Below are 23,039 nucleotides of genomic sequence, written 5' to 3' on the forward strand. Positions count from 1 at the left end.
TGATCATCTCGGGCTCGTTCCCCCTGTATTTAACTAGATGACATCAAGCAGCCAATTATTGGCCACTAAAAAATACAACCGTTTGTAACATTCTCGGATGTCAAGTGCACAATAAAAAGCATGGGCCTAACTCATGATAACACTAGAAGGAGGGTTTATGAACTTTCCCAAATGTGGAAGGTCGTCTAAAAATCAAACATATAAAGCCAACAAGAGGGTTGATGCACTTCTTAACCGTTCATGAGCCTTGTCCTGCTTATGTCTGCAGGAAGTGGAAAGGACCATCACAAAATTCAAATGGCTCTGAGCACTATGGGACTTAACTTCTGAGGTCATCAGTCCCCTAGAACTTAGAGCTATTTAAACCTAACTAACCTAAGGACATCACACACATCCATGCCCGAGGCAGGATTCGAACCTGCGACCGTAGCGGTAGCGCGTTCCAGACTGTAGTGCCTAGAACCGCTCGGCCACTCCGGCCGGCAAAGGACCATTACAGAGTGTGAATGTGTAAAGACATAGGGCACTGAAAACGTCGTGTCTGAGTGACCTACATAGGCCCCCTATACTCTAAGACAAAAGACGGACCACCAAAGAATTGTCCGAATGGGCTGGAAATCGGTAGATGTGACGTACATGTACAGATAAACAAACAATTACAGTTTCAGAAAAAATTAATGATTTTTTTCACTGGAAGGAGCTTCACAAATTCATAAAGTCAATAACGCGTTGGTCCACCTCTGACCCTTGTGCAAGCAATTATTCGGCTTGACCTTCATTGGTAGAGTTGTTGGAAGTCTTCCTGAGGGACACCATACCTAAGTCTGCCCAAGTGGTGCGTTAGACCGTCAAGATCCCGAGATGGTCGGAGGGCCCTCCCCGTAATGCTTTAAATATTCTTAATTGGGGACAAATCCGGCAGCCTTGCTGGCCAACGTAGGGTTTGGCAAGCACAAAACAAACAGTACAAACTCTCGTATGTGCGGACAGGATGGGGGGGGGGGGGCATTATCTTTCAGAAATGGAAGCCAAGGATTGCTTTCCATGAAGGGCAAGGAAACTGATCGAAGAATTTCGTCGACGTACCGCTGTGCTGCAAGGATGTAGCAGACAACAACCAAAGAGATCCCGCTTTGGTAAGACATGACACCATAGACCGTCAGTCCTGCTTGTCGGGCCGTATGGGGAGATACAGTGAGGTTGGTATCCCACCGCTGTGTGTGGCGTCTCCAGCCTGGAGCAGGACCCTCCAATCATCTCGGGTTTTGACGACCTAATGCGCCAACTGGACAGAATTTGGCACGATATCCTTCAGCAGGACGTCCAACAACTCTAACAATGAATCGCAAGCCAAGTAACTGCTTGCACAAGGGACAGAGGTAGGCCAACGCTTTACTGACTTGCTCAATTTGAGAAACTCTTCCTCTTCAATTAATTATGTAATTTTTCCTGCATTGGACTAATTTGTATGTCAGCACATGTACATCTCATCTACCGGTTTCTGTGTCATTTGGATAATTCTTTCCTGTTTTTGTCTTACAGTGTACTTAGACGCGGCTGCAGAGTCGCGACAGGCGGTTTCATCAGGAAATGTAAGTGACCTGCTTGGAGATCAGACTCAATTTGCCATTTTGAAAAGACTCCTCCAGGCAATCTCATTGAAATCGTGTAACGATTTTGTAAACACATGGCTTCACAGCGCACCTCGCAGTCCGCTGCGGAGTGAATTCGGATACCGCCTAGGTCGGTGCCTTTCGAATACGCTAACTAAAATTTCATCCTTATTTTCACAACAGAAGAAAGCCATTTGTGCAGATTAAGAACGGTGCATTTTTTGCGCGCATCTGATTTACCGAACTTTTCTGGCGGAGATCGCTACACAGCATGGTTATAGGATGTGCTAGTGCACGTTGTCGCCATCCTTCAGACTTTGAAAAAGATCCAGTTATTGGCACGAGAGACACAGGAGCATCGTACCGACAGGTCGCAAAGGCAGATAGCTGTAGTGCAATTTCTACAGAACGAGTGGTGACGAGGCAGACCCAGGGCAACAGTGTGACAGGAAGAGTAGACAGGATTCCTTTTCGAAGGACTCCACCGGGAGAAGATCGTACGATTCTGAAATCGTGACAGAGATTACAGGCAAGATGTCCTCACGAACCGTCGGCTGTAGAGTACTAGAACCAGGGTTGCCACATCGAGTTGCCATACGTCGCTTGCTACTGACCCCGTATCAGAGACAACAGACGCTGGCACGGTGCAGAGCAGACCTCAACTGGAAGCCAGTGGCATTCTGTGGCGTTCAGCTCCGAGTCTCGCTTCTGTTTGTGACGGTCAGTTCGACGCCAACGTGTCCGCAGTCGGCCTGGTGATCAGCGGAATTTGTGATTCGTGAGATCCACATCTCTGCGCCTCCTGGAATCATGGTGTGAGGAACATTAACTAACACAACAGCACTGATTTCGTAATTTTTAAATGGAGGCTGAATGCACGCTAGTATGTGAATATGTGGCAGGACAGGTAAATTGTCTTGTACATGATGAGGATAAAAAATAGCATCTTCCAGCGGGCTAATGCGAGGCCCCATACTGCAGTTCACACCACAAATGCTTTGAAGAACGTACGGATCCTTGACTGGCCTTGTCAGTCCACTGATTTGTCACACACAGAGGATGTCTGGGATGCATTGGGAAGACGTTTGCTTTCTTACCAAGCTCCAGTTAGCTATCTTTACGAATCGAGACAGCATATATTTAGGCGCATGGCAAGAATTTCCTGAAGATCACATTCGGAAAGTGTTTGCTTCCACGCTCATGGGCGTCACACCTCATACCGACGATGGCGGACATCAGTTCCGAATGGAATGGAAGTCTGATCATTTAATATCTCATTTATGTGATTTACATCTCCACAAACTACGATAAACATCGGTCTGGAACTTTATGGTCTGACAAGTTTCAGTTCCCTATGTGTAACAGCTTGCACAGAGGCGTCCTCCCCACGCTCCGCCCTTACATGCAACGGGAGAACCTCTAATATATTAATATATTCCATAACAAAAAGTACCCTTTGCCACACACTTCACAGTGATTCGCCGAGTAAAGATGTATCGAATTGTTACCTCCTCTTGCCTCGTACTTGGTGCAATAATAGTATGTACTGGGAGTTAGCTTTCCGTCGTTGCATTGACAGACTAATATCGCACAAGGAGGTTAGGAGGCCGAGTGGTGCGACCAACCCGTGGCGAGCCCCTTGCCTTGAGTCAGCTGTGCCCACTGGAGGGTAGCCATATACATACCCAGCCACGGCACGCCTAGTGCAGCCGAGCAGGTGTGCGCCTGTTTGCCCGCATAACGTAGTGGCCGGCAGTCTGTCATCACCTCTTACAAGTAGTGACATCACCACAAACACGCTCTGCTCCACAAGCGCTCCTCAGTAATTTTTAAGCTCTATTTCTAAATTAGACAATTCCAGTCATTCCAAGTGTTTCGAAATGTTATCGAAAGTTTTTTTTAAAAATTAATAGAGGCGTGAAACACTTTAGCAAATTCAAACTGTATGTTGGGGCGGGACATGAACCCAGCTCCCTGCCCGCACACGTAGATCTAATCTACCAGCACTACATGTACACTGTAAGACTTTCGGCGAGATGTTTGGTTGTTGTTGTTGTGGTCTTCAGTCCTGAGACTGGTTTGATGCAGCTCTCCATGCTACTCTATCCTGTGCAAGCTTCTTCATCTCCCAGTACCTACTGCAGCCTACATCCTTCTGAATCTGCTTAGTGTATTCATCTCTTGGTCTCCCTCTACGATTTTTACCCTCCACGCTGCCCTCCAATACTAAATTGGTGATCCCTTGATGCCTCAGAACATGTCCTACCAACCGATCCCTTCTTCTGGTCAAGTTGTGCCACAAACTTCTCTTCTCCCCAATCCTATTCAATACATCCTCATTAGTTATGTGATCTACCCATCTAATTTTCAGCATTCTTCTGTAGCACCACATTTCGAAAGCTTCTATTCTCTTCTTGTCCAAACTATTTATCGTCCATGTTTCACTTCCATACATGGCTACACTCCATACGAATACTTTCAGAAATGACTTCCTGACACTTAAATCAATACTGGATGTTAACAAATTTCTCTTCTTCAGAAACGCTTTTCTTGCCATTGCCAGCCTACATTTTATATCCTCTCTACTTCGACCATCATCAGTTATTTTGCTCCCCAAATAGCAAAACTCCTTTACTGCTTTAAGTGCCTCATTTCCTAATCTAATTCCCTCAGCATCACCCGACTTAATTAGACTACATTCCATTATCCTTGTTTTGCTTTTGTTGATGTTCATCTTATATCCTCCTTTCAAGACACTGTCCATTCCATTCAACTGCTCTTCCAAGTCCTTTGCTGTCTCTGACAGAATTACAATGTCATCGGCGAACCTCAAAGTTTTTATTTCTTCTCCATGAATTTTAATACCTACTCCGAATTTTTCTTTTGTTTCCTTTACTGCTTGCTCAATATACAGATTGAACAACATCGGGGAGAGGCTACAACCCTGTCTTACTCCCTTCCCAACCACTGCTTCCCTTTCATGTCCCTCGACTCTTATAACTGCCATCTGGTTTCTGTACAAATTGTAAATACCCTTTCGCTCCCTGTATTTTACCCCTGCCACCTTTAGAATTTGAAAGAGAGTATTCCAGTCAACATTGTCAAAAGCTTTCTCTAAGTCTACAAATGTTTGGTAGCATTAGGTAAATCGATACAAATCTGTGTTGATCGATATTGACAGCTTTCCTATCGCTATCAACTTCAGAGTAGAACACTGTGCGTAATGGTCAAAAATGATAACACATGATTCGATTTCAAACTCAATTACGCACAACCTTTTCCCGACCCTTACTTTTGTAAGTTACTTATGGTTTCGTGAACGTAAATTCGATACCGCCCTGCTGCACCCGAACTCCACAGGGATTCTTGTGCTTACAGTCCGTCGCTGAACTATCATGGTTGTAAGAAATGATGAGGTGGATACTAGCTTTATAAAGCCTGTGGCATATAGCCTACGAAACAACAGAAGTTAAGCGTTGTGATCCCAGTTCGGCTTGCAAAACCCCCTATCCAGAACTTTCATAACTGGGGACACGGCTGTACAGAAAAAGATTTATAGAACGACGACATTCTTCAGCGTATTACTCAAAATGAATACACAGTCAATCTGCTGTCATAGAACCATATGATTGAGATTCCCGTTCTTCATAACAGACTTCCACTCTTCGGCAAAGCTATGTGTTTTTCTTCTCGACTGACATAAGTTACCCATCCTTATCAAACGAGCTAGCTCAACAGCCGTATCCCACATTTAACTGTGCTATTCTGGCCGAGTAAAATTTCTGTTCGAGTTTGCATTCACGTAACATCAATTTGTATCAACGCAGAGACAAAAGATTATTATGCAAACTAGCGTGACGACTAGCTCATTACGTAGAAGAGAGACACCCACACTAAGGTCTGGACAAAGTTCGGAGAGCAAATCAACTGCATTCTTTTCAACTGAACGACTATAGCTCAACGTTCACGCAAGTAAAACTTTTTATACCCCATGACAGCAACCACAAACGTTATCAATATGGTGACCAGATGTAGGAATTGCGCACTGGTGGATATGATTTACAGTCACCTTTCTCCGGCACGTTATCCAGTGTTAAGCGTGCTACCGTGTCTGGAAGTATTCTACCTGCCGACATGTCCCGTCATAGAAAGACGGGCATGAAACACTCGCCGGCCATTGTGGCCGAGCGGTTCTAGGCGCTTCAGTCCGGAACGGCCCTGCTGCTACGGTCGCAGGTTCGAATCCTGCCTCGGGCATGGATGTGTGTGATGTCCTTCGGTTAGTTAGGTTTAAGTAGTTCTAAGTTCTAGGGGACTGGTGACCACAGATGTTAAGTCCCATAATGCTCAGAGCCATTTGAACCATTCGAAACACTCATCAATTCCAATGTGCGGCATAACAAGAATATTACCTCATTCGTGGCATAAGATTCGTAGGCTCCGCTACCTCACAGCCAAGCTGTCAGCTTCCAATCTAATCTAGACATCGGACTACGCCACAGATCAGAATGTCACAACTAAGGCTTCATATTCAAATTTCTTGACTTCGAAACAATCAAACAGTCACATTCGAACCGAGCTTACACCTCGGCCTGCACTACAAATCAGTCTATCACCACAACCTGAATTACTAAACTAATACTGAATCCAATTATATATTGTTAGGTTTCTGTGCTAGTCTGTTTGCGCATGTGTGACGTCACACGACATAATTACGACACTGGTCAAATCTTTATCCTTCGAATGCCTTGACTGCCGCCTACTTACGGAGAAATAACCACCGCGACAAAATACGTATATCAGACCTCACATGGAACGAGTTAGGTGCACATTTTTCCCAAGTGCAACGGGAGAGTGAAACGGTCGGCAGCCGCCCGTTGTGACCGCGCGGCTTGAGGCGCCATGTCAATGATTGCGCGGCCCCTCCCGCCAGAGGTTCGAGTCCTCCCTCGGGCGTGCGTGCGTGTGTGTGGTGTGTGTGTGTGTGTGTGTGTGTGTGTGTGTGTGTGTGTGTGTGTGTGTGTGTGTGTGGTTCTTAGCGTACGTTACTTTAAGGAGTGTGTAAGTCTAGGGACCGACGACCTCAGCAGTTTGGTACCTTAGGAACTCACACACATTTGAACATTTTGAAACGGTCGACAAATGACCTCAGAGTGGTTCTATTAACCCTCTGTCAAGCACTTAAGGGCGAATTGCACAGTAATCATGTAGAAACAGAAAGCCGACAACCGTTATCGGTTGGTTCAAGACACCTCTTTATTGTTTCGATGACAGTGGTAATTGTTTCTACAGCTTAGCGGCAGTGGTTGGATCATAAGAGATATGGTGAAACACGATGCCAGCACATGGCGTATCAGCAATAAGGGTCCCGCCGAGCTTAATATCGCAATCCGATAGACCTGTCACCATCAACACTGTCACATGTTCTTTCCCTTCAAGACATTGTGCTGAAGTTTGGAATCTGATCGACGACTTTAGTAACAAGTCAGGCGATCGTGATTCTTGATCCACAGTCGTTACTCCCATTGCCAGCTTGATACTGGAGATAAAAAAATTCTTCTCCCACAAGAGCTCGAACCGAGTACCCCAGAGTCGAATTCCAACGAACAAAACTGACGCAAGCCATCTTCTCATGGGATGTGAAAAGGAGCGTGGGCGAGGAGCAGGTGACGTCTCAGCATGAAATTCCAAGTTCCACTACAAAGGCATAATGCGAGAAAAAAGGATATGGCATGTCAGATTTTTGTCTCACGGAGAGGAACGTCGGCACTGGTATGCAACATGTTTTTACGTTACAAGTAGAAGAAAGGAGCCGCCATGTTGTATGGCGTTAAACATGGTATTTGGTGGATTTTATTTATCACAGAGTACATGGTATGAGAATTAGCGGTTTCAAACCATCAGAAAATTCAGCATCTATAGAAAATGCGTCGTTTTAGCTACTATTTGTTACAATAAAATGACAGGAGATTGCATGTCGGTAGCTACAGGCTCCCTGTAGTTGATGTTCGTAGTGTTATAACTAGGGTGCTACAAATGTATGCCATTTCAGTGCTACGATTCAGTGATGCTCTATCAAAAGCTCGTCTTTTTCTTTAGTTCCCATATTAAATATCATATAATGACATCTGTAGATACAGTATTTAGACAGTGTATACCACAGTTGCAGAAGCGGCTGCGATGTCGAAGCTGTGGCTCAGTTAAAAGCGCCGTGAGCTGAGAGTTGTGGAAAGAAAGGTAACGGGTCCACCTACATCCAAATTTTTTTCACCTATGTTTTCTTAAAGATACTGGATCTTTGTTATTTATTTAATAGAAATATTGTCTTAAAATTCGAGTGCTAACGACTGGAATGTTTCCTCAGTGGCCAGAAATCTTGACGTTACTGCCAGTCTGTTTCTGAAAGAAAACACAAGCTACACACACAATGTTTTGGGTATTGTGAAGCTCCCTGTAAAATTTGTGTCTTGCTGGTAAATATAGTTTTAAATGATGGTAAGCAGCTACGGAAAAAGCTCCTCTTCTATACGAGTGAAATTACGAAACGAATCTCGATCTTTAAATGTCTGATGAAGTACTTCATTTTAGAGTGTTGATAGTCAATACATCATCGAGAAAAATTGATATTACGCATCCACAAATTAACGATAAATACTATACCTTAGCCATATAAAACCGAAAGTGGTTTGAAAATACAGCTGAGTTTACGAATAACTTCTACTAGTATCCCAGATCGTTCAGCAGCATTATGTAGTGCAGTGTAGTGTAGCGTACGTAGACATTATGTTGTGTTCCGCTATTCTTCGAAAACCGGTAACAGAGTTAACGCAGCTGTTATACGCTCGTTCTGCATGGTTTGCTAGGTAAATAAATCCGACAACGGCCGCTTGAGAGCGCTGAGACCGCAAATCACGTTAACCAGCTCGTCCCGTGTGCTGACGACGCTCCTGCTCTCGTGAGGTCAGACTGCGTCCTCTCCCACGTCAGCGGTTCTACACATGCACCAATTTAACGGCCGCCCGAATTTCGTGGCGGCCTACTCGCTGCCCGACCAACTGCACTGAGCGATTACAGCTCCACCCTGTTCCTACCACCGACTGCTAATTATCTAACTTTCACTCACAAGGGGAGGCCGCCAATTGTGAAATTCATATTCGATTCATACTGCGCATAATAAAAGCTCATGGCCAGAGGTGCAATGTGGCAAAGCACCAAGATGCACTTCTCAGCCGTTGTCGAGAAAATCGACAGTTAAAAGAAACCGTTGCAATGAAATACTCTCTACGATAAATAACTTTCTACAGCGTTGTGGTGCAGCGGTAAGCGCTCGGGTTTGTAATACGAAGGTAGCTGGTTCGAATCTCGCGCCATGCAAATTTTTTTTTTTAGTATTTGCTTTTTGTAATTCATATATATATATATATATATATATATATATATATATATATATATATATATATATATATATAATTCCTGGCAATCAGTTGCAACAATTATGCATATAATAAGTTGTTGAAAGTCGTTTGTCGTGGAAAAACTGGCGACTTCGAACATCATTATGTTTTCCGCAAACAAAGTTGTATTTCACAAATGTTATTAATTGTCTTCATAATGTTAACCACGTATAGTTAACGGAAGACGTAGAAACGACGTTCCGAAACGAATACGTATAGCGTAAGTCAAACGTTCGAATTAGAATAGAAACCCTACGAACACAAATTTGCTGTGGCAGATATGAAATATAAACTCCGTTACTCGCTCGTTACACTTGAAGGACAGATTTTGAATGGGCCGAAACGAGCCGCCGCATAGCAGCGTAGTTGCCTGCTAACTTCGAAAGAAGGTAGATGCGGTCCCTAGCGCAACTTATAACATCGTCGAAAATCAGTGCGGACGGGAGAGCTTTGATACACCCTGTTAAACAAACGGAAAAATGGAGGCGGTACAATTGGAGAGCGATTCGCCTTCACCAACATGCATAAGCAATTCATATATATATATATATATATATTTGAATTACAAAAAACTAATAATAAAAAAAAGTTGCATGGCGCGGGATTCGACGCGGCGACCTTCAGATTACGAACCCGAACGCTTAACGCTGCGCCAGGACGCTTTGGAAAACTATTAATCGTAGAGAGTATTTCACCGCAACGGTTTCTTTTAACTGTCGATTTTGTCTACAACGGCTGAGAAGTGCATCTTGGTGCTTTGCCACATTACACCTCTGGCCATGAGCTTTTATTATGCGCAGTATGAATCGAATCTGAATTTCACAATTGGCGGCCTCCCCTTGTCAGATTAAGTTTTAGGCGATGCCACTTAATAGTACACGGATGCAAAAAATTGAGATTTGCCTTCGTGGTTTTAAAAACTAAACATGCTCAAAAAAAAAAGCTGAGAGAAAGCTGTGGAGAAAGAAACGACTCGTGCAAAGAAAGAAAATCACTTACGCTCTGTTACTTAAGAGGCTGGGAGCAGCTGATTTTTGGATTTATTTAAGAACGGATGAAATACGCTTTTCGGAACTACTGAACGCCATCCGACCACATTAATCAAGAAAGAACTATAGCTGTAAGAGGCTGTACGCTGCGGGGAGAGGCTGTTTTGCTACATTACGCCTTCTTGCCGCTGGAAGAATTTGCAAGTGCCTCAAACTCATTGCAGTTGTATTCCCACAATTATTGTATAAAATTATTCCCGAAACCTGCATCGTGATTTATAGTTGCCCGAGGATAGTGAAAACTTTATGATTTTATTTATGTATGATACATAAAGGATTTTCCTTATAAGTTTAAGAAACTTGTATCAGATTACAAGAAGGAAGACAACAAATTGTGGTGTCCCACATCAGGCAACAAATGCAGCAACAGATTCATCAGAAAAGTTTGTAACTGTTAGAGCTATAAAAATGTCCTACACTTCCCTCATAGCTCAACTTCTAACAACGAGGCAAGTATTTTATGAATAAAACTCAATCAAATGCCTGTATTCCGTATCGGAAATGAAATCTAAAACCTAATCTGTCTGTGTGTGCCGACCAGGGTGGCCGAGCGGTTCTAGGCGCTACAATCTGGAACCGCGCGACCGCTACGGTCGAAGGTTCGAATCCTGCCTCGGGCATGGATGTGTGTGATGTCCTTAGGTTAGTTAGGTTTAAGTAGTTCTAAGTTCTAGGGGACTGATGACCTCAGATGTTAAGTCCCATAGTGCTCAGAGCCATTTGCACCATTTGTCTGTGTGTCGTTTTATAGATTTCATTTCCAATATCTGTCGGAAATAAAACCTAAAAGCCAAGATACAGAGTCGTCGGACACTTATCCATAAAAATATATATCTCTTTTACTGCCTGTGTACCACATGAAACCATTAAGGATTCGTTAAGTGCTTCATTTCTTGCACCTCTACTCCTATACTCCTCGCACTATGTATTCCACAAACATCTGCAGTCTTCGAACTTCTGCATAATGCCTGTCATCAAAGTTCTGTCCGCCTGACACTCCTTCATCTTAGCCATATTTGAACAGCGTTTAATCTCTTGCTCAAAGAGAAATGACGGAATTGTTGACTGGCGGTCAGCACGACACTGCTACAAATGGCACGTTTTATTGGGCAAATAGGGTGGGGGTTGGGTGATCATACCCAACCGACCGCCTGGTATGATAAATCCGTAGCTCGGTCAGCCAAAAAGCCTTACAAACATCCAATTTGTTGATCGGTCTATCAATTGGTGAATATTGGCGGAGGGGGGGGGGGGGGAGCAGCTGGCTTTAGAAACTTCAGCTATGGAGGGGAGGGGATAGGGACAGGGTGCGGGGTTGATAAAACAAGCTATTTTCTAGCTGGATTCAGCAGCATTTTCAGCTTTTTCATCGACTACGCTGTTCTCGACAGGAAAATAACGAAGCCGGAGTTAATACTGAAGGCTTGGATAACGAAACTTCCTGGCATATTAAAACAGTGAATCGGAATCTGGAAATTTGCTTGCCTCCGGATAATGATCATCCCGATTGAGGTATCCGTGCACGACAAACAGCCCTACTTTTACCGGTACCTCTCTCCTACTCTCGAAACTCCACAGAAGCCCACACAGCTTTCAAGGCTAACACGTATGGAAGGAAGGAAGGAGTTAAGTTCGGCACACAGTTTTCATCTGCCAGGAAGTTTCAAAACAACGCACACTTTATTACAGAGCGGACGATTCGTTCCGGTCTTACAGATGGCGATCTTAGTGTACTGAAGGGCAAGTCTCATTCAAATGAATAAGGGCAATATAATATTCACGAGCACGTGAAATAACCAGAAAGTGAAGGGCAATTCTCATTCAAATGAATAAGTGCAATAGACTATAATATCCACGAGCACGCGAAAGAAGCAGAAAGTGTCCGGTTGCAACGTAAGTGACAACTACCTGCAGCAAATCACGTCGTTTAAATTTCCAGGATTATTATCACAAAGCAACGTGAAGAGACGCGTGCTCGTGAACTTAGTTGCAGTGGAAGTAAAAGAGAGTCGTGAATTTCGATGGGAGTGTTCTGAACAAATCGAAGTGTCTTTTAAGGGTAGTTTATAGAAGAATCTGGTACGACATATGCTAGAGCATTTAGGGACCTTATCAAGACGGTCTACCACAAAACGCCTAAGTATTTAGCGAATTAGGTGGATCAACGATTAAGACGCTGGACTCTCATTCTGCAGCGCGGCAATTCAAATCCTCGTTCGACCATCCTCAAAAATGTTCAAATGTGTGTGAAATCTTATGGGACTTAACTGCGAAAGTCATCAGTCCCTAAGCTTACACACTTCTTAATCTAAATTATCCTAAGAACAAACACACACACCCATGCCCGAGGGAGGAATCGAACCTCCGCCGGGACCACGCGCACAGTCGATGACTGCAGCCCCTTAGACCGCTCGGCTAATCGACCATCCTCATTTAAGTTTCCTGTGATTTCCCAAGAATGCTTGAGGCGGGTAGCGGCGTGGTTCTTCTCACAAAGATTTCGCTAATTTCCTTTTTCGTCTTGTGTTCCGTGTGCAATGACACCGTCGTCAAAGGCACGTTAAAACCTAATCTTCATTCCTCCACCTTGGAAGCTAGGTTTGTTACAAGTCGGTGTAGCACATACTGCTGTCTCTGAGGACGTGTTTAAGGAGACCAAACATATAAGGTCATCACATCACTATTCAGCCCCCCCAGAACGGAATCAGAGCGACCCATCTGTCTGTGTATTGAGGAAACGCTATGTGCAAATGTGAGAACGTTTTTTAAATGTTTGTGTAGCGTGTACCTTAGGCGGGGCGTGGGTACTAGCCCAGCGTGTGAGAAACCGTCTCACCAGGCTTCGTCGTGAATCCCCGAAGCGCATTCAATACGGGTCAGACTCCTCTTCCCGCGTTCTGAAAAAGCCGGCTGTCCAGGCAAGTATACCACATAATACAGTGAGTAGAAGTTACGTAGTGGCCCTCTCCCATTTTCGTAGTTTATGGGCGCTGTATGTACATAACGTGCACTAAAATTTAAGTTAATGACTTGACTATCATATAAAATAGATTTTGTTAATTAACCCAGCAATTTTAGTTTCCCTAACGAAAAGTGCATTAAAACTGGTTCAATGAGTTAAAGATAGCACGAATGTACACATTATATTATGCTACAGATGTTTTGTTACCTAATCTTTTATTTCGGAATCTCTTTCGTTGGATTTTGCAACTCAGAACCAAATTGTCGCATGCCAAACTACCTTACACGTTTTTATTTCAATTTATTCGTCTTCGGGACATACCCATGCTGCTATCTCAACAGTCCATTGTCAATTATGACCATAAGATCGTAAGGACAACACCTAGACCTCGAGTGGAGTGAATTTCGACCCGGCCGGGAACCGAAGCCAAGCTCCTTCGGTTTGCAATTGGCCGTACGCGCAGCTACCGAGGCGGAGATAACCTAGAAATTGTGAAGTACGCTTCGGAGATCGTACTATCACCACAATCAAGATTCGCTAAGGGGGGGGGGGGGGTGCTGTTCTATCAAACTCTAGCCCAAAAGTGTATCAGATATGCTCTGTGATGTGAAATAGGTGTTGTTGTTAGAAAGCTGACGTTTTCAGGAGACGCTGTTTGGTAAATTTAGAAAGCTGATACTGGTGGTAACCTCGCTCCACGATGCGGAACGGATATTTGCAATAAAGTTCCCTCCACCACGTGATTAGTTGCCTTATCCACTACAGCTCTTTACTGTTGAAAGCTGTTATATTTAACTGGCACGTTATCGATGTTACCGGGAATCGAACCAGAGACCTCGGTGCCTTCTGCCCACGCTCCGTCCCCGCAGTGCGGCACAGATGACGTCATTGTGTCAGTAGGACTCACCTGTAGACAGCAGCGAGCGCGACAGCTACCAGCGCCGCGAGGACGCAGAACGCGGTCACAAAGTCCACCATGGTGCTGTGGTATAGAGCTGTCTGCAGCTGCAGTCCGTTCTGTGCTGCGCCGGCGGGGCTCAACTGAATGGGCCGCTCGGTGCAGCCACAGGTCTGGAGCGGCGCGGTGGGCGCGGCTGGAGGCGGCAGGGTGGGGGCAGCGGGGCGCGCCCCTCCCCTCCCCTACCACCCCCAGACGCAGCTCGCCTTGCAGTGCGCGCGGCGCATTCCTGTCTGCTGGAAATAGACGCCGACGCCCCCGTCGCCTCCGAGTCTATTCTGGAGGAACACCGAGTCCCCTGGAGTCCTTGCTCGCTCGCCGCACACAGTGTTCCGCAGCAAATGAGTACTGCTGCACTCTGCCGCCGATATCTCAGCCTTAATAATAACTTTGCGGACAGTCATAAACTGGAGTCCCTAGCTGCGTTTTTTTTTTGTTTTTTTCTTGTTTTCCTTTCTTTTTGCCTGTATGTGACGGCTAATCTCATGAACTATTGTAGGGATTTTGGTACGGTTTTCATTAATACAGGGTAGGCCTGATGTCCCGATACCCTCCAGTATAGAAAATTAATCGATTTGATTTTAGTGCTGTTTTGTCGAGAACTGACATTTTGAGATAGTGGCTGTGTTTCAAACACATGCTGATTCTTGCAGAGAAGAAAAACAGCAATCAGTTTTAATAATGCTATTTATTCACCTAAACACCGCAGTTACTGGTTTCGAAGAAAGAAGGAAAGAAGTTTGGTTTTAACGTCCCGTCGACAACGAGTTTATTAGAGATGGAGCACAAGCTTGGAAGGTGTAAAGGATGGGGAAGGACGTCGGCCGTGCCGTTTGAAAAGAACCAACCAGGCATTTGCCGATAGCGATTTAGGGAAATCACGGAAAACCTGAGTAGCCGGACGTGGATTTGAACTGTCGCTCTCCTGATTGCGAGTCAGGTGTGCTAGCCACTGCGCCACCTCACTCGGTATCGGTTTGGAAAGGACAGGTTCGTCATCAGCCGGCTTGTTCACGTTAAGATACATTTTTGTTGTAGCTTACATTCTACTCCCCCTTCTAGCGAAAATTCCTTGGGGTAGTGGTGCCCTACAACCAAAACGTGAGGTGAGAAACTGTCTGTTTAACTACAACTGTCCCTCATAACGATTTCAGACGAAGTAAACAGATCACGAAAGTGAAAATGTTTTAGTTACTTACGTCGAAAATTCTGCACCATGATGTTGGAATGCTGACTACTTGTGTTCATGCAGTACCGAAAACTATACGCAGCATTTTTTTGATATATATGTACACATATAATGTAAGGCACCACTCACACTCACCAAAAAGTTTTGCCACATGGATGAATGTTCACAAAGATGGCGATATCATAACTTTAAAAATGGCAAAGAATTTCTTTCTCAGAGATGTTTCGATGTATGCAAGAACGTCACAGTAGAAACTTACAAACCAAAAATGTTTCATTGCTTAAAGTTTATATTACATGAGAACTTCTTACAGTTACGATAACAAATAAAGAAGCCATTTTGTTATAAAATGTTACTAGAGTGACATTACACGAATATTATGGTAAAACTGGAACCATTATTTACTTTGCATCCAGTGTATACCATAATATTTACACGACAGTAACATTTTCTAACAAACTGGCTTCTTTATTTGTTTATCTTAACTGTAAGCAATTCTCGTGTAACATAAATTTTAAGTAATGAAATATTATGGTTGTGATATGGCCATCTTTGTATACTTCCTTCCATGTGGCAAAACCTTTTTTATGTGTGTGTGAGTGGTGCTTTACACTATGTGTGTAGTTCATATGTGTCAAAAAATTGCTGCATATAGTCTTCGCTAACTGCGTGAATACAAGCAGTCAAGATTTTAAACATGGCTGAAACAGCAACTGTTGAAACAGCAACTGTTAATAAATCTTTATCCTGCAACTGTTTTGGCTGTCATCATTTACCGTGAACAAGTAGTCAACATTGCAACAAAATAGCGCGAAATTTTCGACGTAACTAGAACATTTTCACTTTCATAATTTGTTTACATCGTTCAAAACAGTTATGAGGCACAATTACAGTTAAATAGACAGCTCTTCAAGTCACTTTTTGGTTGCAGGGCACCACTACCCCAAGTAATTTTCACTACAGACGGGATTAAAAAATGGAAACCAGTGTAAACTACAACAGAAATGTATCTTTGTATGAACAAGCCGTCTGATGATGAACCTGTCGGCTAGCAACTGGTGAAGACGCTGTGTATGTGAATAAATAGCATTGTAAAAAGTGGCTGTTGCTGTATCTTCTCTGCAACGATCAGCCTTTGATTAGATTTGTTTTAGTACAAGTACATACTTACGTACAGGGTGTTTCAAAAATGACCGGTATATTTGAAACGGCAATAAAACCTAAACGAGCAGCGATAGAAATACACCGTTTGTTGCAATATGCTTGGGACAACAGTAAATTTTCAGGCGGACAAACTTTCGAAATTATAGTAGTTACAATTTTCAACAACAGATGGCGCTGCAAGTGATGTGAAAGATATAGAAGACAACGCAGTCTGTGGGTGCGCCATTCTGTACGTCGTCTTTCTGCTGTAAGCGTGTGCTGTTCACAACGTGCAAGTGTGATGTAGACAACATGGTTTATTCCTTAGAACAGAGGATTTTTCTGATGTTGGAATTCCACCGCCTAGAACACAGTGTTGTTGCAACAAGACGAAGTTTTCAACGGAGGTTTAATGTAACCAAAGGACCGAAAAGCGATACAATAAAGGATCTGTTTGAAAAATTTCAACGGACTGGGAACGTGACGGATGAACGTGCTGGAAAGGTAGGGCGACCGCGTACGGCAACCACAGAGGGCAACGCGCAGCTAGTGCAGCAGGTGATCCAACAGCGGCCTCGGGTTTCCGTTCGCCGTGTTGCAGCTGCGGTCCAAATGACGCCAACGTCCACGTATCGTCTCATGCGCCAGAATTTACACCTCTATCCATACAAAATTCAAACGCGGCAACCCCTCAGCGCCGCAACTATTGCTGCACGAGAGACATTCGCTAAGGATATAGTGCACAGGAATGATGACGGCGATATGCATGTGGGTAGCATTTGGTTTACTGACGAAGCTTATTTTTACCTGGACGGCTTCGTCAACAAACAGAACTGGCGCATATGGGGAACCGAAAAGCCCCATGTTGCAGTCCCATCGTCCCTGCATCCTCAAAAAGTACTGGTCTGGACCGCCATTTCTTCCAAAGGAATCATTGGCCCATTTTTCAGATCCGAAACGATTACTGCATCACGCTATCTGGACATTCTTCGTGAATCTGTGGCGGTACAAACTGCCTTAGACGACACTGCGAACACCTCGTGGTTTATGCAAGATGGTGCCCAGCCACATCGCACGGCCGACGTCTTTAATTTCCTGAATGAATATTTCGATGATCGTGTGATTGCTTTGGGCTATCCGAAACATACAGGAGGCGGCGTGGATTGGCCTCCCTATTCGCCAGACATGAACCCCTGTGACTTCTTTCTGTGGGGACACGTGAAAGACCAGGTGTACCGCCAGAATCCAGAAACAATTGAACAGCTGAAGCAGTACATCTCATCTGCATGTGAAGCGATTCCGCCAGACACGTTGTCAAAGGTTTCGGGTAATTTCATTCAGAGACTGCGCCATATTATTGCTACGCATGGTGGATATGTGGAAAATATCGTACTATAGAGTTTCCCAGACCGCAGCGCCATCTGTTGTTGAAAATTGTAACTACTGTAATTTCGAAAGTTTGTCTGCCTGAAAATTTACTGTTGTCCCAAGCATATTGCAACAAACGGTGTATTTCTATCGCTGCTCGTTTAGTTTTTATTGCCGTTTCAAATATACCGGTTATTTTTGAAACACCCTGTATATGTCGGTATGTTCCTCGTCATGCCGCAGACACATTTCCATACGACTCCATGTTCTTCTTGACATATTTATGAGCACGTCCTCTGTTCTTGTGCGAAATGCATCTTCAACCGCACTGCCCGGTTCTTCTTTTGTAGCGTAAACGATGTACAGATACAAGCTCCTTAATGGCTCCCCGTAACGAATTGTCAGATGTAATGAGATCAGGACATCTTGGTGGCCATTTCAAGAGAGCTGGTGTTTCTGATGAACCACGACCTATCCACCGTCCCGGAAAGTGTTCATATAGGAACTCGCGGACTGCAAGAACGCAGTGAGAAGGCACTCCGTCTTGCTGCAACCATACGCGTTCTGTGAGGACGCTATCTTCAAGCTGGGGTGCTAACCATGCTCAAAAGAGGAAAGGCCGCTGGACCTAATGGGATACCAGTTCCATTTTACACAGAGTACGCGAAGGAACTTGCCCCCCTTCTTGCAGCGGTGTACCGTAGGTCTCTACAAGAGCGTAGCGTTCCAAAAGATTGGAAAAGGGCACAGGTCATCCCCGTTTTCAAGAAGGGATGTCGAACAGATGTGCAGAACTATAGACCTATATCTCTAACGTCGATCAGTTGCAGAATTTTGGAACACGTATTATGTTCGAGTATAATGACTTTTCTGGAGACTAGAAATCTACTCTGTAGGAATCAGCATGGGTTTCGAAAAAGATTGATCGTGTGAAACCCAGCTCGCGCTATTCGTCCACGAGACTCAGAGGGCCATAGACACGGGTTCACAGGTAGATGCCGTGTTTCTTGACTTCCGCAAGGCGTTCGATACAGTTCCCCACAGTCGTTTAATGAACAAAGTAAGAGCGTATGGACTATCAGACCAATTGTGTGATTCGATGGAAGAGTTCCTAGATAACAGAACGCAGCATGTCATTCGCAATGGAGAGAAGTCTTCCGAAATATGAGTGACTTCAGGTGTGCCGCAGGGGAGTGTCGTAGGACCGTTGCTATTCACAATATACATAAATGACCTTGTGGATAACATCGGAAGTTCACTGAGGCTTTTTGCGGATGATGCTGTGGTACATCGAGAGGTTGTAACAATGGAAAATTGTACTGAAATTCAGGAGGATCTGGAGCGAACTGACGCATGGTGCAGGGAATGGCAATTGAATCTCAATGTAGACAAGTGTAATGTGCTGCGAATGCATAGAAAGAGAGATCCCTTATCATTTAGCTACAATATAGCAGGTCAGCAACTGGAAGCAGTTAATTCCATAAATTATCTGGGAGTAGGCATTAGGAGTGATTTAAAATGGAATGATCATATAAAGTTGATCGTCGGTAAAGCAGATGCCAGATTGAGATTCATTGGAAGAATCCTAAGGCAATGCAATCCGAAAACAAAGGAAGTAAGTTACAGTACGCTTGTTCGCCCACTGCTTGAATACTGCTCAGCAGTGTGGGATCCGTACCAGATAGGGTTGATAGAAGAGATAGAGAAGATCCAACGGAGAGCAGCGCGCTTCGTTACAGGATCATTTAGTAATCGCGAAAGCGTTACGGAGATGACAGATAAACTCCAGTGGAAGACTCTGCAGGAGAGACGCTCAGTAGATCGGTACTGGCTTTTGTTAAAGTTTCGAGAACATACCTTCACCAAGGAGTCAAGCATTATATTGCTCCCTCCTACGTATATCTCGCGAAGAGACCATGAGGATAAAATCAGAGAGATTAGAGCCCACACAGAGGCATACCGACAATCCTTCTTTCCACGAACAATACGAGACTGGAATAGAAGGGAGAACCGATAGAGGTATTCCGCCACACACCATCAGGTGGCTTGCGGAGTATGGATGTAGATGTAGATGTAACATGTGTACATAAATAATGTGCGCTATTCACCCTCGGTTCAAAAATGTACGGTCCAGGCAGACGATGTAATGTCATCACCGCGCATACCGCTACGTGAGGTGGGTTCGTGTTCCTTTTTAACTCTGTAATGAGTATACTCTTTGGAGCAAATGACAATATTTTTAGCCCGTGAGCTGCCATAAATGGCCCATTCATCCAAGACATAGCCTTGGCACGGTTCACTGCATTTCGCGGATGAGTTAACAAAACATAGCACGCTAAAACGCGCTCATTCCGTTCTGTAACCGATAACTCGTTCACGAACGTCGGTCGAAAAGGTCTGAAGTAAAGGCCCTTTTTCACGTGATCTCGGTACACCGAGCATGTTTACATGTAGTATTCATAGGGGATTGTTCAATAGAAATACGCACTTCTTTTTTCTTGTGTCTTCTTCCTACCACTACGCGGCCTGTCTTAAACTCTCCCAAGGGCAAAAGCACGTCTTTCCTATCCAGAAGTGTTGCCTTTCGCGGTGGAGCCTAATTAAATCATTCCTGGAATGCTCCCACAATATGTCACATTGTCTGCCCCGTATGTTGTCGTTCATGCACCTACATACTTATCACTAAGCGCTCTTCGGTAGTGTAACCATGTCCGCTCACACCTGTCGTGGTTACAAATTAAAACTCGACTGCGACTGCGAAAACATGAATTCCAGTAATTGATAAGACGTAACATAGCTACCAACTCCTGTAATAACATTTGCTACTAAACAGGGGTTACAGGGGTACGGAGACTTTCGCCCGACCCATAGACGCTGATTCACGAGGAAGGTTTGTGTGTGTCGTCCGGCAGTCGATATTAAAGGGACCCACACTAGCTCAATATTTATGGCGCAGTACTGAGTATTGCGGAATAATATTAACCGTCTCAGAGCAGTATTGACGATTTGTGCAGAATGTCAAAGGAGACTGTAGAGCTTTAAAAGTAACCACGCTCGCTCATTGTATTGCGCAATGTTTTGTAGTGTGTAAGGGCGATGTTGTGCAATGCACGACGGTTGCTGCTGAGACTTCGCGATTTGTTAACGTTTACATCTGCATCTATATCTACCTCTACATCTACATCTACATAAATACTCTGCAAATAACCCTTAAGCGCCTGGCACAAGCTTCATCAAACCACCTTCGCAGTAATTCACTCTTACTCCAATATCGTGCAGCGGGGATAAAACGCACACCTGTGTCTTTCCGTGTGAGCTCTTTGATTTCCCTTATTTTACGATGACGATTGTTTCTCCCTGTGCAGGCCGGCGTCAACAAAATATTTACGCATTCAAGGAGAAAACTGATGATTGAAATTTCGTGCTGCAACGAAAAACGCCTTTGTTTTAATTATATCCACACCAAATCCTGTGTCATTTCAGCGACACTCTCTCCCCTTATTCGCAAAATACAAAACCTGCTGCCCTTCTTTGAACTTTGTCGATCTACTGCGTCAATCCTATTTGGTAAGTCTTTTTAACAGATCTGTTACATATCCCCTTAGTGTCCTGCCAATGAAATGAAGTCTTGTTAGCCTTCCACACGACATTTTCTATGTGCTCCTTCCAATTTAAGTTGTTCGCAATTCTAATCCCTAGGTGTTTGGTTGAATTTCGGTCTTTAGACTTGACATTTATCGTGTAACCGAAGCTTAAAGGATTCCTTTTAGCACTCATGTGAATGATCTCACACTTCTCGTTATTTAGAGTCTACTGACAATTTTTGCACCATACAGATATATTTTCTAAGTCGTTTTACAATTTGTTTTGATCTTCTGATGACTTTGCTAATCTATAAATAACAGCATCATTTGCAAACAACCTAAGACGGCTGCTCAGGTTGTCTCTCAAATAGTTTATATAGATAAGGAACAGCAAAGGGCCTATAATACTAATGGCTCTGAGCACTATGGGACTCAACTGCTGTGGTCATCAGTCCCCTAGAACTTAGAACTACTTAAACCTAACTAACCTAAGGACATCACACACACCCATGCCCGAGGCAGGATTCGAACCTGCGACCGTAGCAGCAGCGCGGCTCCGGACTGGAGCGCCTAGAACCGCACGGCCACCACGGTCGGCGTATTGAGAAACGTCAGAGATCACATGTTCTACTGTTCAAATTTGTGTGAATTCCTAAGGGACCAAACTTCTGACGTCACCGGTCCCTAGAGTTACACAGTGCTTAGACTAACTTATGCTAAGAACATCACACACACCCGTGCCCGAGGGGGGACTCGAACCTCCGGCGGGAGGGGCCGCGCAGTCCGTTTATGGCGCCCTAAACCGCGCGGTTGTTTTACTCCATGACTTTCCGTCAGTTACTACGAACTGTGACCTCTCTGACAGGAAATCATGAATAAAGTCACATAACTGAGAGGATATTCCATAAGCATGCAATTTCACTGCGAGCCGCTTGTGTGGTACAGTGTCAAAAGCTTTTTGGAAACCTAGAAATACGGAATCAATTTGAGATCCCTTGTCAATACATTCAACACTTCACGTTAGTAAAGAGGTAGTTGCGTTTCACAAGAACTATGTTTTCTAAATCCGTGTTGACTGTGTGTTAATGTTCAAACAGATACAGTGACGCCTTGTGGATATTAAAGACAGGTAAAGGGAAGCATTTGATGAAGTGCATTGGGAGGCAGGAGGTAGTTTGAATACATATTTAATAGTTATTCAGTAATTAGCAGTAGAATAATTCGACAAAAATGTTTAATTGCCGGGAAATAACACTTCACGTGCTAATTTGTTCGATTCAGGTGCTTGAATTATTTATTAGACAAATACACAACAGCATTAGCTACCGCTACTCTACAGTAAAGTATCTTACCCTTGTCAGATTTATAGGTCGCTTCCAGCATTTCAGAAAGTGAAATTCGATGAGTATGTGAACAATAGCTTTTCTGTGTACGTAAGTTGTAACGAAATTCACCAATTCCCTGAAAGATTTCTCGTTCATCCTTAAACAATTCCGATAGTCAGCTGACTTTGCTAAAAGTTCTCGTAGCATGTTAGTATGGCCGTGTGTAGAATGCTGTTCAAGCCACATTTTCACCCATCGTCATCTCATCTAGGTTTTCTTTTCTTAACGTAGTGACTACAGTCCCAGTATATGCGGGTTATACATCATCAGGCGCTGACGTGTTCGCTACGATGGCAGAGTTCTAACTTACTTTTTTGCGGGTGTAAATATTGCG

At 44.1% G+C, this 23,039-nt stretch overlaps 1 protein-coding gene across 1 annotated transcript in view; it reads right to left on the reverse strand.

Moving 5' to 3' along the window:
* LOC124799362 (cytochrome P450 3A8-like) overlaps positions 1–14,181 on the reverse strand; it is a 268,183-nt gene extending 254,002 nt beyond the window's left edge. The window contains exon 1 of the mRNA XM_047262919.1: positions 13,986–14,181. Coding sequence (XP_047118875.1) covers positions 13,986–14,056 — 71 coding nt within the window. The 5' untranslated portion in view covers positions 14,057–14,181. The remainder of the gene's footprint in view (positions 1–13,985) is intronic.
* Positions 14,182–23,039: the final 8,858 nt, after the last annotated feature.

This window comes from Schistocerca piceifrons, chromosome 1, assembly GCF_021461385.2.
Source record: "Schistocerca piceifrons isolate TAMUIC-IGC-003096 chromosome 1, iqSchPice1.1, whole genome shotgun sequence".
In the NCBI taxonomy this organism is placed as follows: domain Eukaryota; kingdom Metazoa; phylum Arthropoda; class Insecta; order Orthoptera; family Acrididae; genus Schistocerca; species Schistocerca piceifrons.